Raw genomic sequence first — 15535 nt, forward strand, 5'->3', positions numbered from 1 at the left:
CCCCTAAAAGGTCCCTAGGCAAAATAAAATAAAATAAATAAACAAATGAAATAGTAATTAATCAAGTCTTAAAATAAAATAAATAAAAGTAATAAAAATGATAACTTAACCATGATGGTCGTGGCATGCATGGCCCATGGTGGGCTAAGGTGGTGCATGGTCCACGGTTAGGCTAGTCATGGTCTGGTCCGCAGCTCGCTATATGGCGTGGTAAGGTGCCACGCGTTGGTCTGGTGGTGGGCATGTCATGGCGCTGTGCATGGCCTACTAATGGTGGGCATGGCATGGTGCCAAGCCTAGGCCTGATGGTGGGCACAGGGTGATGTCGTGCTGCTGCTGTGGTGCCCAGTCAAGTGGCTTGGGCGGTGGTCCTGCATAGCCTGGGCTGGTGGCCTGGGTGATGAGCATGCATGGTCCAAGCTAACGGTCTGGGCTATGGAGTCGCAAGGCACGGGCTGGAGCCGTGCGCTGGTGGCATGCCTATGGGGGCAAGCCACTAGCCTTGCTAAGTGGTGCGGGGGCACACATGCATGCGGGCAGGTGCACGCTCAAGGGCACGCACAAGCCTGCACACATGGTCTGCGCATGGCTAGTAGCCTTCACGGTTGCCCGCTACGTGTCATGGTCTGAGCCAAGGCATGCAAGCAAGCTAGCCATGTGACTATCCTAACCCTCCATGAGTCATGTCGAGGTGTGGTCCCTGGCAAATCTCCTGGGGGTTGTGACATTCCCCCTCCCTTCAAGCGCATCCTTGCCCTCAAGGATCAACTGTGGAACCCTCGACACAACTTCACCAAGAACTTTTGTTGCTCGAGTGTCACTATCTTTTGCTTAAGCAAATGCCTCAATGCTTGTTGATCTGTGACAATGATAAACTTTCTTCTCAACAAATAAGGTCTCCACACCTTCACGACATGCACAACTGCTAACATCTCCCTAGCATAGGTACTCCAAGTTTTCTTCATAGGTCCAAATGCTTTAGAAATAAAGGCTATTGGTCTTTTTTCTTGAACCAAAATAGCCCCTATCCCTTCACCACTAGCATTGGTGTAAACCTCAAAAGGCTTCTCAAAGTTAGGTAGTGCTAACACGGGAGTGGTTGTCATAGCCCACTTCAACTCATCAAAGGCCTCCATTGCCTCTTGGGTCCATGCAAAATTATCCTTCTTCAACAAGGATGTAAGTGGCTTAGCAATAAGCCTATAGTTCTTCACAAACCGCCTATAGTAGCCGGTCAATCCCAAGAAACCCCTCAAGGCCGAAATATCATGTGGTAGGGGCCAATCAACTATGGCCTCAATCTTCCTTTGATCCACTTTCACCCCCTCCCCCGAGATGAAGTGACCAAGGTACTCAAGTTCCTTCTCCATAAAGGCGCATTTAGAAGCCTTTTATAAAGAAGTGGTGTTCTTCCAAAATTTTCATCACAACTCTCAAGTGACTCTTGTGCTCTTCAATAGTCTTGGAGTAGATCAAGATGTCATCAAAAAAGACCAACACAAACTTCCTCAACAATGGCTTAACAATTGTGTTCATGGTGGCTTGGAAAGTGGATGGAGCATTACACAATCCAAATGGCATAACAAGGCACTCAAAGTGCCCAGATTGTGTTCTAAAAGCTGTCTTGTGTATGTCTTCACTCTTCATTCTTATTTGATGGTAACCTGCCCTCAAATCTAACTTGAAAAATATTCTTGCACCATGAAGTTCATCGTGGCCTCATTTAAGGCTCTATAATCTGTACAAAACCTCCATTTCCCATCTTTCTTTCTCACTAGTAGCACGGGAGAGGAAAAAGGACTAGTACTTGGCCTTATTAAGCCATTCTTCAACATCTCATCTACTTGACTCTCTATCTCCCCTTTTTGAAAGTGAGCATAATGATAATGTGGAACATTCTCCAGCTTCTTTTCATCAACAAACACAATCCGGTGATCAAAGATTCTAAATGGTGGCAAATTAGAAGGCACCTCTAGAACTCCTCGATGATCTTCCACAACTTCTCTTACTTCCATGGGCAGCCCCTCTAATTAATCTTTGTTGCCTTCTTTTTCACTCTTTTCCACACTACACAAGTAGTTTTCATTGGCCACCACAATGACCACACAATAGGCTCCACCCTTGCACAACTTCTCAAACATAATAGCCTCACAAGACTTGATCTCCTTTGGTGTCAACACTATCCATACTTTTTTCTTTGACCCAATCTTGAATTCCATGGTCATTTTCCCATAATCATTTATCACTTTCCCAACGCTTCTAAGCCAAGTGTTGCCCAATACAATATCAAGACCTCCAAGTGCCAAGACATGAAGATCGGCTACAATCCTCACACCTTGTATGTTCATCTTCACTTCCTTGACAAGTTCTTCACGCCTCAACTTATCCCCATTTGTAACTTTCACCTCAAATGGCTCTATGGCACATGGCCTCAACCCAATCTTGGTGACGATATTAGAGTTGATAAAGTTATGGGTGGATTCACTATCCACCAATAGAGTCATCTCAAATTTTCCTACCCATGCCATAACTCTCATTGATGTGGGTCTAGGAGTTTAGGTTTGAGAAAAAAAGAAATTAAAACAAGTGAAGCCAAGCATGCATGCAGCTATCACAGATTCATACACACTATAATATTAATGTGATAACACTTATATATAATAGAAGTTTCTTCATGACGTTTTGGTGCATATATATATATATATGTGTGTGTGTGTGTGTGTGGTAAATTGATAATTCTTTTGTTTACATATTACAGAGTATTATGAAAAGTGAAAAGTATGCAAGCCAAATGATGTAGCAGCTGCCAAGCCCAGGAGGATAATTGTTATTTTTCGAATTGATGTAATCATGTAAATGCTTTATGCAGCCACTTATAGTTTTTTTTCTTTTTCTTTTTTTATAAGTAATTTATGCTACAGCCTATGTTATAGTGTTATTTCAATTTCATATTTGAGAGCTATGTTTTTATTTAGAGCTTTTGATGTAAATTACTATTATGACTCCTAGTCTCCCACTCTTCTAGACTTCTAGTTCTAGTCTTCTACTATTATTTTTTTAAAGGTTGTGCATGGTGGTGGGAAAATAGATTTGAAGGCCTTTATTTTGGATGGATTGGAAATCTTGCTTGTGTCTTACCGTACGTACCCTGTTAAAGCACATGAATTTACTTAGTTTTAGGGTTCATAACTTCATATATCAGTATCTTATATGAATTGGGTTTGCATCTCCTTTTTTATGTTACTTATGAACTGGGTTTGCATCTCCCTTTGTAGCATAACTAGTATGAGCTAGGATTAGAACATTTGAAATCACACTTATATATTTTCGAGATCAATATCATAATACAAGGATTAAACATCTTCTTCCTCTGTCACAAGGAATAAGAACCAGTTCATTATATAAGGATTAGATGATTTTGCAGATCAATATCATGCATAATTCATTATATCTACTACTTGAAGAGGTGAGATGATTTTCTGCCTTGTTTTTTTCTATGCCGACAGTTTCTACAAATAGGTTTTGCTATAGTTTTAATAATATTTCTTCCTCAATTTGAATCACTTTTCAATTATGTTTATGCCTCCATTTTTATGCGTTAAACTAGTAGAGATCAGTATGTATTTTTTTACCTTCTACTCAAGCTAATAACTAAGTAAACAAACAACTAAGGATTTCATTAGAATTTTCTAGTTTATCAAGAACTATCTATTCCTGTGTTTATGCTATGTCTACCCATAAATCATGCTTATTTCTAATTTTTCTAAACGCTAGTTCATTGCTTGTGTAGTTGGGATTATAGTTGAAGGAGGGGGGTTTTGAAACAGCCTAAACAGGTATACAACAAACTTATTGGCTTATCAAGCTAGTGCAGAAAATTTGACATGACTTTAGCTCTAATTCCTCTTAAGTTCTAGCCCCATAGTTTGCCTTTATCTCATCTCTTTAACTCAACCTTAATATGCGACATTAGGAATACCAAATAACCTTAAAATCTCATACCAAAACCAGATCTAAGTAGCTGGAACTGAGAGGAACAACAACACACATCTCATCTCTTTTCTTTCTACCGATTCCTCTTAAGTTCTACCTCAAAAGTGGTAGCTTTCATTACAATAGATAAGTAGTTAGTCCAAGAGCTTGTGTTCATTCACTTTCTATTATTTTGCAATACCAGGATAGACCTATTCTGATACCTAGAAGAAAACTTTCTATTTTTTTGAAAACTTTTATTTTAGTCCAAGAGTTTGTGTTCATTCACTTATTTACATCTATTTCAGGGAATAACTGAACCTATGCTTTATATTAGAATGTTTTTCAATATGTTTGCTTGGCATGTGGAAGATCACTATTTGTACAGGTGCCTTCGCCATGGTTTTCTTTGCTTGATATGTTGTTTCATGTTTAGTAAGTGATGTAATTTGTTTAGAGACTGTTTGGTTGTTATGGAATGAGCATGAATGTACTACTGAATGCGGGATGGTAGTGCAGAAAATTCTTCTATGCACTCTGTTTGATGAGTAACATAATTTATTTCTTGGTTTTTCAATTATAGTAAAGATGGGTGGCAATTGATTATTATTAATTTTAAGTTTATGGTAACATAAATCTCTTGAAGATTATATATGTTCTAAGAAGTAGTGAGATCTTGGGGTAATATATGTTCTGCCTATTGTGATATTTGTATCAAGACCATGAGTGATGCCCCTAATAGTTTGAATATAATAATTAGAGAGAGATATGTTTGGATTGTTGTGGAAGAAGATGAAATTCTCTACAACCAACACAAACGCTGCAAATGACCATATTCCTTGTAGAGTCCAGAGGACATTGGCAAGAGAGAAGCACAATTTGCAAAATTCTTGGGCTATTATGTTGTTGGAAGTGCTGGAAGTAAAGAAAAGGTACCTTACTATTTTTACGAGTAATTTTTCTGTTCTCTAGTCCTTTATTTTGTGGCTGCCAATCTAGATTTATTCCAAATCTAGATTTTTAATGATGAAAGTGCTCTTGATTTTACCTTCTTCAGCATGCATGCTGAAGATTTGGTTACTTATATGTGCATATTGGTTGCTACCTTGAAAGAAGAGTAGGGAAAAGTTTATGGTAAAGATTTCTGAAATGTTCAACTTAGTTTTGTGGAACTAAGGATGATAAAGAGATGCTGAAAGTGGTTTCAGTTTGCTTGAAGAAATGTGACCCACACCTGCTTCCCCAACATTTCCTTTGAAGTTAAAGTTTACCCTCCACTAATTCAGTACATGGAAAGTGTTTAGATGTTTTGGTTAGCATTTGATGGGATGAAATTTAGTTATTTATGTAATAACACTTGACTGGATGATTGCAGCAGCATATATATAACGAGTTATTTATTTGAAGGTTATTATCATGACTGGTACTTATAATGGGAAATGGGCAACTAGCTATGTACCTGGGTGGTTACTGCCCATCACATGTAACATGTTATAATATATATATATATATATATATTAATATACATATGGAGTTTGACTTGGCTGAATGAAAAAGCAAAACATGCATACATCATGTGTCAGCAATTTATAGATACTTGTTAATCATAGTTGAATTTGTCTTGATGAATTTTATGCTCTCATGATTCAATGGAATGCTTGCAGTTTATATTTTGGTCATGACTATACTTAGAAAATGCAGGGAATGCAGTGTACATGGTGATCATGTGGTTGCAGAATGGGGTTAATCAAAAACATTTCACATTAAATTTAGTTACTATTTCTATGGTGCTTTGGTTTTTATTGGTTGGAAACCAGGTTAATTTGCACCATGCTAAAGTGTATATATAGTTCGGCTGAATGGTATCAATTGAATTTGCCATGCTAATTGCCAATTGCATCAAAATAAAGTATATTTTTGCATCAATTTATTGTGGATGCAAATGTCCATTCACATCCAAACACATCAGACATTGGGATGACTAATCTCAACCAATTTTGGGTTATTCGCAACAGATAAAAATCGACGCAAAAGGCAATGAATTAGCGACCATGTCATCAAATGGATACTGAAACTCAAAAATAACCAAAAAATTGCATCCAACTGTTGATGATAAAAAAGTCAATTTTTCCTTGTTTTTGTATCCAAAACAAGCGATGCAAATGACCATATTTCTTGTAGTGTGTATCGCGTCACTTGGAGTTGGAGGCTGAGCGCCTAGAGGTTGCTAAGCCCAAATATTCGGCCTATATGGTTGAGTCTTGTTCATGCAAGGCATCAAGTTCTAAGCATAAGAAGTCCAAGATAGGGTAACTGCTGGACAAGTTAAGAAAGTGTTAGGAACTTCTCAGTGTAGCAAGAGAGGCAAGCGCGGGAAGAACAAGTCTAAATTAGAGTGCTTCAACTACAGAAAGTAAGGTGACTTCACTCGTGACTGCACTGAGCTGAAGAAGGTACACTCTGACTTTTCTCTCATTGTTTTGTAACTAGCCATGTGATGGTTGCTCATTCCTATCCTATGTGAATTGTTGATTCAGGAGCGATCGAACACATAGCAAGAGATCAAGTCGGCTTTGTAGAGTATCGCTAGATTCCAGCTGGGAGTCATAATATCAAGGTGGGGAACGGAGCTAGCATGGAGGTGCTGGGACTTGGTACCTACAAGCTGGATTTGTTGGGTGGTCGCACTCTATTTCTCCATAATGTGCTATATGCTCCCAATATCCGATGAAATTTACTTTCTGTAGTTACTTTATTAAGACTTGGTTTTCGGATTGTATTGGAAAGGAATGATGTTTCCTTTTATTTGGACAATGTGTTTTATGATCATGCTTTTCTATCAAATAGTTTTATGATATTAGATTTGGATAATTCAAATATGAATGAATCTATTGCTTTTCTTTCTGCATCTAATAATTTGGATTCATATAGATGGCATGCTAGGCTTGGCCATATAGGGCAAGATAGAATGACTCAGATACCTAGAGAAGGTCTGATAGGCAATCTTGCTAAGGTCTGCTGGTCTTCTCAGGGAGAGATTTGGTGTAGTACTCCTACTTTTCTTTCCATATATGCTTAGTGATTGCACAACCTATTTATTTGTATGAACAAGATTAAGAACATTAAAGAGATGCAAACCTGGAGACATGCCTATTGTATGCGAGTGAGAGATGCTGGATGGAGGGGCGCCCATGTGGGCAAACCCCTCCCCTCATGTGTGTTACAAGCAAAGTAATAGCCATGTATTTCATAGCTTGTAACGCCTAACGCATGGCTAAGGCCATACATTACTGCCATTTAAATGGCAAAGTGAAGGCTGGCCTTTAAGGCTAACCGCGTAAGGTGGGGGCTATATATAGCCCCTTTAGTTGATTCTTGTTAGCATTCTAAAATAGTGAAATCTCTCTCTCCTTTATTCTCTCTTGAAATAATATTTAGGCTGTGGATATATTGAGTATTACTCTGGTCTATACTATGTGGTGGGGTTTGCTTTAAACTATTGTGTTTTTCCCACGAATTCTTTATCCATGACACAAGCTGGTGGCAAAAATTCACTAATTGTCTCCAAAATCATCCGTGGAAAGAAAACAGGCTTTTTATCATGAAATTAGTTCGGTGGAAATAATTTAGTGGGAAAAAGCATTTTTATCACAAATTATGTATTTTTTGCCACCAGTTTATATTAGTAGGAAAAAAAACTTAAATTAAAACTGGGGCTCATGGATTATATCCTTTAACGGAGAAAATCTATGTATTTGCCATGAAATGCACTTACTCGCAAAAGCCTGGGATCATAAGAACTTATGTATTGGTCGGTAGTGTACTATTTTCCACGAGATTTGAGGTTTTTCCCACGACTGGAAGTGGCCGCATAAAGATGTAAAAAATATTAAGACCCGGGCCTAACCCCCGCGAGACCGCGCGAGACCCCTCTCCCCTTTCTTTCCTTTCTGCCCCTCCCCTTTCCTTTCTTCCCCAACCATCCCCCCACCCCACCTCGCGAAAATCACCGTGGCCCTCTCCCTATAGACGGCGGCGAATTCGCATCTGTATACATCGGACATTTAGCAAACCTCGGAAGCTGGGTGCCGCAGCCAGCATAAACCCATCTTCATGCCCTAGCCTCTAGAAGCTCCTCCGCAAGTTTAAATCACTGGGTGCGTCCCCTCTCTCTCTCAATTGAGATACACGGTAAGCCTCTCTCTCTTCTCCCTCCGTCTTCTCTTTCTATTGGTATTAGATTGTGTACCATTTGTTAGACTATTATGTACTTGCTACAGATCTGTGGGAAAATGATATGGTTGTGACAAATATTGTGTAATTCTTTCATGCTTCGAATGCCCCAACTCTGGAGAGGGATTTTCTAATATATGTCCGCTATTTAGATGTTATGGAGTTCTGAATTGATCATATACCTCTGATTTCGAATCAATTCCAAAATTCAAGGCATCTGAAGAAGCATAGTTTGCTTTTGTATCACCAATCTCTGGGTTCGAAGAAGAACATTATTGATCCCCACTCATTGACCAAAAAGATAAAATCCAAAACTGATGATAACAGAAATACAAGGGCACGGGTCACTGTTCTCGTATGCTCATGAATTATTAGTACTTTAGTCGAATGATTTTTTCTTTCTATTAATCTTGAAGTGCAGATCAGGTTTATTGATAGGAAGGATTCATGTGCACGGAATATCTTTTACCATTTTTGTAGCCAAAAAATATTATTACTAGGATACAAACGTCAATGATGTAAAAAAACAAAAAGTACCTACCTATGCTGTTTGCATGCATCCCTGAATCTGACTCCCAACTAAGAAAAACAATTTGGCATATCACATTCAACTCATGATTTATTTTAGACACGTATGGTTTTTATGACCCACATCCCAAAAAGTTTATGCCTTACTATATACCTTTTCCCCTGAATAAGAATAACTATATATTTGCTGGAACATATATATTATATTATATATAGATTTGTTCAGAAAGATCATCTTTTTTCAATTCCAAGATTCATAACGATCCTCGATTTGCATTATTTTAAGTATCAACGTGTCATCAATCTGAAATGTGAAGCTAAAAAATCAGAATGCAGTGATGGGGAATATCCACAACATATTAGTGGGGTTTGCTTTAAACTATTGTGTTAGATTAGCTAAGGGTTAATTAGCTTTGATGTATGTCAACATTTCTCTTCTTTTGATACCTGGTATGTTAAGTCATGCCCGAATATATTTCTAATGGGGCTGCTCATACACTAGGTAGGAACTGTTGTGGGATTATTAAAGGGTGTCATGTTGCTATGGAAGATTACCCTAAACCATGGCTTTTTGAAATTTCGCTTCAAAAGGTTAGTATTATTAGGGATTGACAGAAACATATGTTTTTTCTATGACTAATTTGTATTTCTCCCCAGCCCTACTAGGTTATGGAAGGCCATGTCATTCTAGCTGAAAGCAACATATAAACATTTTATTTTTGTTTAAACAAGAATTGAAAGTACTGTGCTAACCTACAGTACAGTACATTGGTTTCTTTGGCACGTTTTATGTACACCCAGGCCAGTCATCTGCCTAATCTACCACTTGAAGCTAGCTAGCTATCTATACATATATATTTGTCACAATGGGGTTCCCCTCTTACTATCTCCCATCCCTATCTATCTACATATTACTGTATATGTACTGGCCATGATATATAGTTAGTTAACTTAGATACATATAAAAAACAGAGTTCCATTGATATGCATATAATCTGTGCAGGCAACAAAAAAACTGTTGCGAATTTATTACTTATCATTTGTGTCCTTAAATTCTTAGTTCTTAAATTAGTTGCTCATTTCATGTCCTAATATAGTAAGAAAAGTTATCTTGATCGAGGCATGCTCTTCTTATTAGCCCCTTCTCAACCATTATACTCTTGAGATATGGCTATGTTTATGTACACTTTTGGAAATTGGTAATAAATGGACTTCAGTGGGCTTACCGCATATATGTTCTTATATATATACGTAAAGCTTTTCCTTAATTCAAGTAAATATAAGCACTAAAGCAGACCCCTAGTTAGGTCCGACACCAATGTTTCCAGTAGCTAAACAATTAGGTTGCCAAGCAGATTGACCTAACTAGGTAAATTCGCTTTTATGCTTTCCCTCGTGCTTAAATAAACCCAAATGACTTTCCAGGCAACTGCAGCTTTGGTCAGTTATATATTTTATCTGTGAAACATTTCACCTATAAGACAATTGACTGGAATATTAGTCTTTGAAGTTCATATGTAGATTCAACTATAAATGTTCCCCTCAGACAACCCTGTGTTGACACTATCAAATAGCTGTTTGTAAGTTGGAGTTTGTTATAACCACATAATTTGGAACAGACTGTGGTTAATTATGTGTGTAATTGAGTTCTATATGGTATATACAACTTTGTTCGTTTTGGACTACACAGGATTTTACTCACTGTGATACATCATTCCAGATATTGTTCATTGCAATAGTTGCTGGTACCCTTTTCTAATAAATTGTGAACTTATTTATCTTATTGTACTTTATGTATAATATGTATGCATAGTTCTTCAACAATGTCAACTGGTACATTAACTGACTGCAAGTATAGACAACCCCGATAGCGGACACTAGACCTGCATTAATCAACCTTCTTCCTCATAAATGCTGAGAGCTTACCAACCAATGTGAAGTAATGCTTTTCATCATTTAATGGTCCTGATAGTTAATGCTTCAGCTTTGCTTCTTTGATATGCAAATGGTATTTATAGCTGAAGTTATATTTAAATATACTGAAATGAGGGCAAGCCCTATTTATGTAGATTTTGGGTGGTTCTTAACCCACGAATTAGCTCTAAGTATCAAGCTGAGTTACTGTTTCCACCTAAATGGAATTAAAGTCTATTTAATTCCATCAATTCCTAAGTACTCCTCTCCTGACACTTCCTTGGTCAGATATCATCAATACCACTTAACTTTATTTTAATTAAATTGGTGTTGGAATGAAGTTAATTGTATCCTATCAATTACAAATCCCCTATTACTTATTACGAACCCTCAGCAGCCCATAAAATGACAATACATGACTTGTCTATGATCCCCACCTGAGCAATACATGAAGTGATGATTCCCTGTCTTATTTAGGCAGAGGCTGTGTGTGACAGACAATTTACCAAACATTGATTCTCTTGACTTCAGGCTAGTTTCAGTTGTCAACTATCATAATGAGATGATGTTGTTAGCTTATACATTACACTATAACATGCTTTAGATAGTGAATGTTGGATATTGAGTTTCAAGTTGGTGAGAGTCAAACCTAATTAGATTTGAATTGTATTTACTAGCTATTGTAGTTCCATAACCTATTCAATTGTACATGGTAGAGTCCCATATCCTAATATGATGTTTGTTACTATTTGGTCAGCTTCATACGATGGATAAATCTTGGATGCATATTGAAGATAGATTGCATTCCATTGAGTATGCTGAAGGGGTTAGACAATTCCTTGCTATGGCCATTTCCCACACTGCTAATCCTGATCAAATTAGGTGTCCATGTAGAAGATGTCGGAATAAAGCTTTCCACTCCATTCGTACAATTGAGGATCATTTGTTCTTTAGAGGGATTGATCCAACTTATACTCCATGGATATTCCATGGAGAAGATGATCCATTCCTTTCTACCACTTTTTCTGACGAAGACGAAGATGATACGTTGGCTCATAGTGATTATATTGATGATCTCGATGAGCTTTTAGATGACATCCGTCATGGGTCGTTTATGGAAAATCATGGAGTAAATGACGGATCATCTTATGCACCAGATCAACCCTCTGCCTCTAATGCTCCTGTCAACTCTAATTTCGAGGACTTGGTAGCTGATGCACGACGGCCACTCTATCCTACATGTACTAAGTTCTCAAAGCTATCATTCATCGTCAAGCTGCTTCACATCAAGAGCATCGGTGGGTGGATGGTGAAGTCCTTCGATATGGTCATAAAGCTCTTGCATGAGGCATTTCCTGATGCCTCATTCCCTGACTCATATAATGATGCCCGTCGCTTGGAGCGGGGATTGGACTTTAGTTACGAAAAGATCCATGTGTGCCCAAATGATTGTGTCTTGTTTTGGAAGGAAAATGCATCGTTTAATGAATGCCCCAAGTGTAAGGCATCTAGATGGGAGCAAAGCACAATTCAGGGACGAAGGATACCACAAAAAGTACTCCGACATTTTCCCCTTAAGCCGCGCTTGCAGAGATTATATATGTCAAAGAAGACAGCCCAAGACATGAGATGGCATGTAGATGGATGTGTTGACGATCCGACGTGCATGCGACACCCATCAGATTCGAAGGCTTGGAAGGACTTTGATAACAAACATATGGGATTTTCCAAAGATCCCCGCAATGTTAGACTTGGTTTGGCTAGTGATGGGTTTAACCCGTTCAACAACATGAGTAGACCGTACAGCATTTGGCCAGTACTGCTTGTGCCATACAACTTGCCCCCCTGGGCCTGTATGAAAGAACCATACACGATGCTGTCGTTGTTAATACCTGGCCCTAAGTCACCAGGTAATGACATTGATGTCTTCTTGCGTCCGTTACTCGATGAATTGAAGGAGTTATGGGAAGAGGGTATTCGTACCTATGATGCATACAGTGGGGAACACTTTATGTTGCATGCAGCGCTACTGTGGACAATCAATGACTTCCCCGCATATGCCAATCTTTATGGGTGGAGTACAAAGGGCAAGATGGCATGCCCCCATTGCACATCTGACACAAATTCACAATGGTTGGTTTATGGCCGCAAGCATTGCTATATGGGTCATCGACGATGGTTGGCCCCAGATCACAATTGGAGACGGAAAAAGAATGCTTTTAATGGCTTTGAAGAGCACCAACTCCAACCATCAAGGGTCGAGGGAGAGGAATTGCATCAACAATTAAGTCAATTGTCACATGTTCAGTTTGGTAAATCTTCTTCGAAAAGGAAACGATCTCCCAATCATCTTAATTGGACGAAAAAATCAATATTTTTTGAGCTTCCTTACTGGTTATCCTTAGGTTTGAGACATAATCTGGACGTCATGCACATTGAGAAAAACATATGCGATAACGTCCTGGGAACGTTGTTGAATATTGAAGGAAAAACTAAGGACTCTGCCACTGCACGTAAAGATTTGGCAAATATGGGAATAAGGAAAGAATTGCATTTACAAACAGATGCCGAGTCTACAACCATGGGTCTTGGTTGCTACATGTTAAATTTGAATGAGCGAAGGGTTTTTTGTGCATGGTTGTCAAAAGTTAAATTCCCTGATGGGTTTGCATCCAATATTGCCCGGTGTGTCAATGCTACCGAGGGAAAGATCAGTGGAATGAAGAGCCATGATTGTCACGTATTTATGCAAGCACTATTGCCGGTCGTGATTGGTGGGTTCTTACGGGCCGATGTGCGTCAAGCCTTACTAGAGTTGAGTTGGTTCTTCAAAGAATTATGTTCTCGAACTTTGAACTTACCAGTGTTGCATCGTCTTCATGCTAATATTCCCATCATTCTCTGCAAACTAGAGATGATATTCCCTCCAGCTTTTTTTGATATCATGGTGCACCTTTCTATTCACCTGCCAGAGGAGGCTCTACTTGCAGGACCCGTGCAATACAGATGGATGTATCCTTTTGAGAGGTATCTAGGAAAGTTCAAGCGGTACGTCCGCAACAGAGCCCGGCCTGAAGGCTCAATTGCAGAGGCATATGTGCATTTCGAGTGCCTTACATTTTGCTCTATGTACCTCCATGATATAGAAACTAAGTATAATCGAGAGGAACGCAATAGTGATGTAGTTATTGGTTTCGCTGAGGAGGGGAATAGGGCAAGTTTATCAGTTTTCTCCCAAAAAGTTAGACCATTGGGAACAGGGCACTCCCACAAATTATCCGACACTCTAATGGTCAAGGCCCGATGGTATGTTCTTAATAATTGCGCGGAGGTTGAGCAATACATTGAGTAAGTCCATCATCCTACTGTTCAATACTTTAGGTTATGAACAGTAATATTACCAAACCTTCTAACAAAATACTTGTATTGACAGGGAGCACTATAACAAGATGCAAGAAGAGAGCCCTGATACATCGATCATAGGCACCAGAGTCAGTTTCCATCATGGTTCAGGGCACGGGTAAGATACGAAACCATGATTTGGTCACATATAGTATAATATAAGGTAAATTTTACTATATGTAGTATTAGTAACCACTTTTTCTATCTGTTGTCTGGTAGATTCGAGAGCTGCGTGCAGTTACGCCAACAGAGGTAACCGACGACATATATGCATTAGCATGTGGTCCAGATCCTTGGGTCGCATCTTATAACGGATGCATAATGAATGGTATTCGATTCCATACAAAAGAGCGTGAAAAGCATCGCCGCACTCAAAATAGTGGGGTTGCGGTTCATGGCGAGCATCGGGGATCCCCTGTTGACTTCTACGGTGCGTTGCATGATATTATAGAAATACGCTACATGGGGTGGCGTAAGGTTTATCTATTTCAATGCACTTGGTATGACATTGGCGACCCGAGAAGGGGGATACGGGTCAGGGACCACCTAACGTTGGTCAATACTGCTAGGCAATGGTATAAAGATGAGCCTTTTGCCCTTGCGTGCCAAGCAAGTCAAGTATTTTATTTGGACGATCCAATTTTGGGTGGAAGTTGGCAGGTCGTCCATAAGGTAACAAGTAGAAATGTTTACAACCTTCGCGCAGTGGATGCTATTGGGGATGCGCATGATGATGGTGAGTCAACTTGGGGTGACTCAGAAGATGAAGATCACAATAATCTGGACAACGTTCCCCCTATTCTCAATGTGGATGAATCCATGCCCGATCCACTGAACCGACTCGATCAAGAGCAGTTTCAAGTTGATGCAACAACTACACAACGTCGAGACCCATCCCAACCAGTTGATGATGATGTCTTTAATGAGGCTGACCCACTTGACGATGAAATGGGAATGGAGGACATAATTGGGTCTGACAACTCGGACAACGAGTCCAACCATCCTCTTAACAGGGAGGATGATGATGATTGTAGTAAGATTTGATTGTAGTGAGTTTATTCATTGATGTTGCCAAGTTGGTATTTCGACGTAAGTCTAAAATTGCATGTCAAATATAGGCATACCAAGAGTAACAACCTAATATAGCATTATTGCATGTCAAGTAGTAGTGAAATAGAACCTATATGCAACATAAACAACACATGCTCACCTGTAGTAAACAAACTATATTATGAGTAGTTTGTGTAATATGGTAGCTTAACTACATGTATGTGTGTTATGCGCAGACAATGCATGATGTTTATCGACGATGGGAGTATAGAAGATCAATGGGAATCAAGCATCCGATTGCATATGGTATGTTATTGTAGGGGATGTGCTCCCTAAATTTTCCATATATTAAGACACTATGCATTTACATTGCGATTAATAATTGGGTCGAGAGCTTGTTGGGATGCATGGTTTTTTAAAAACATGCTCAAAATGT

General features: G+C 39.0%; 1 protein-coding gene across 1 annotated transcript; it reads left to right on the top strand.

Annotated features, from left to right (window-relative positions):
* Positions 1 to 11413: 11413 nt before the first annotated feature.
* Positions 11414 to 15093, top strand: LOC122293752. The gene is made up of 4 exons (XM_043102238.1): positions 11414 to 13466; positions 13620 to 13953; positions 14081 to 14138; positions 14269 to 15093. The coding sequence occupies exons 1-4, from the start codon at positions 11414 to 11416 to the stop codon at positions 15091 to 15093; spliced, it is 3270 nt and encodes a 1089-aa protein (XP_042958172.1).
* Positions 15094 to 15535: the final 442 nt, after the last annotated feature.

This window comes from Carya illinoinensis, chromosome 14, assembly GCF_018687715.1.
Source record: "Carya illinoinensis cultivar Pawnee chromosome 14, C.illinoinensisPawnee_v1, whole genome shotgun sequence".
Classification (NCBI taxonomy): Eukaryota; Viridiplantae; Streptophyta; class Magnoliopsida; order Fagales; family Juglandaceae; genus Carya; species Carya illinoinensis.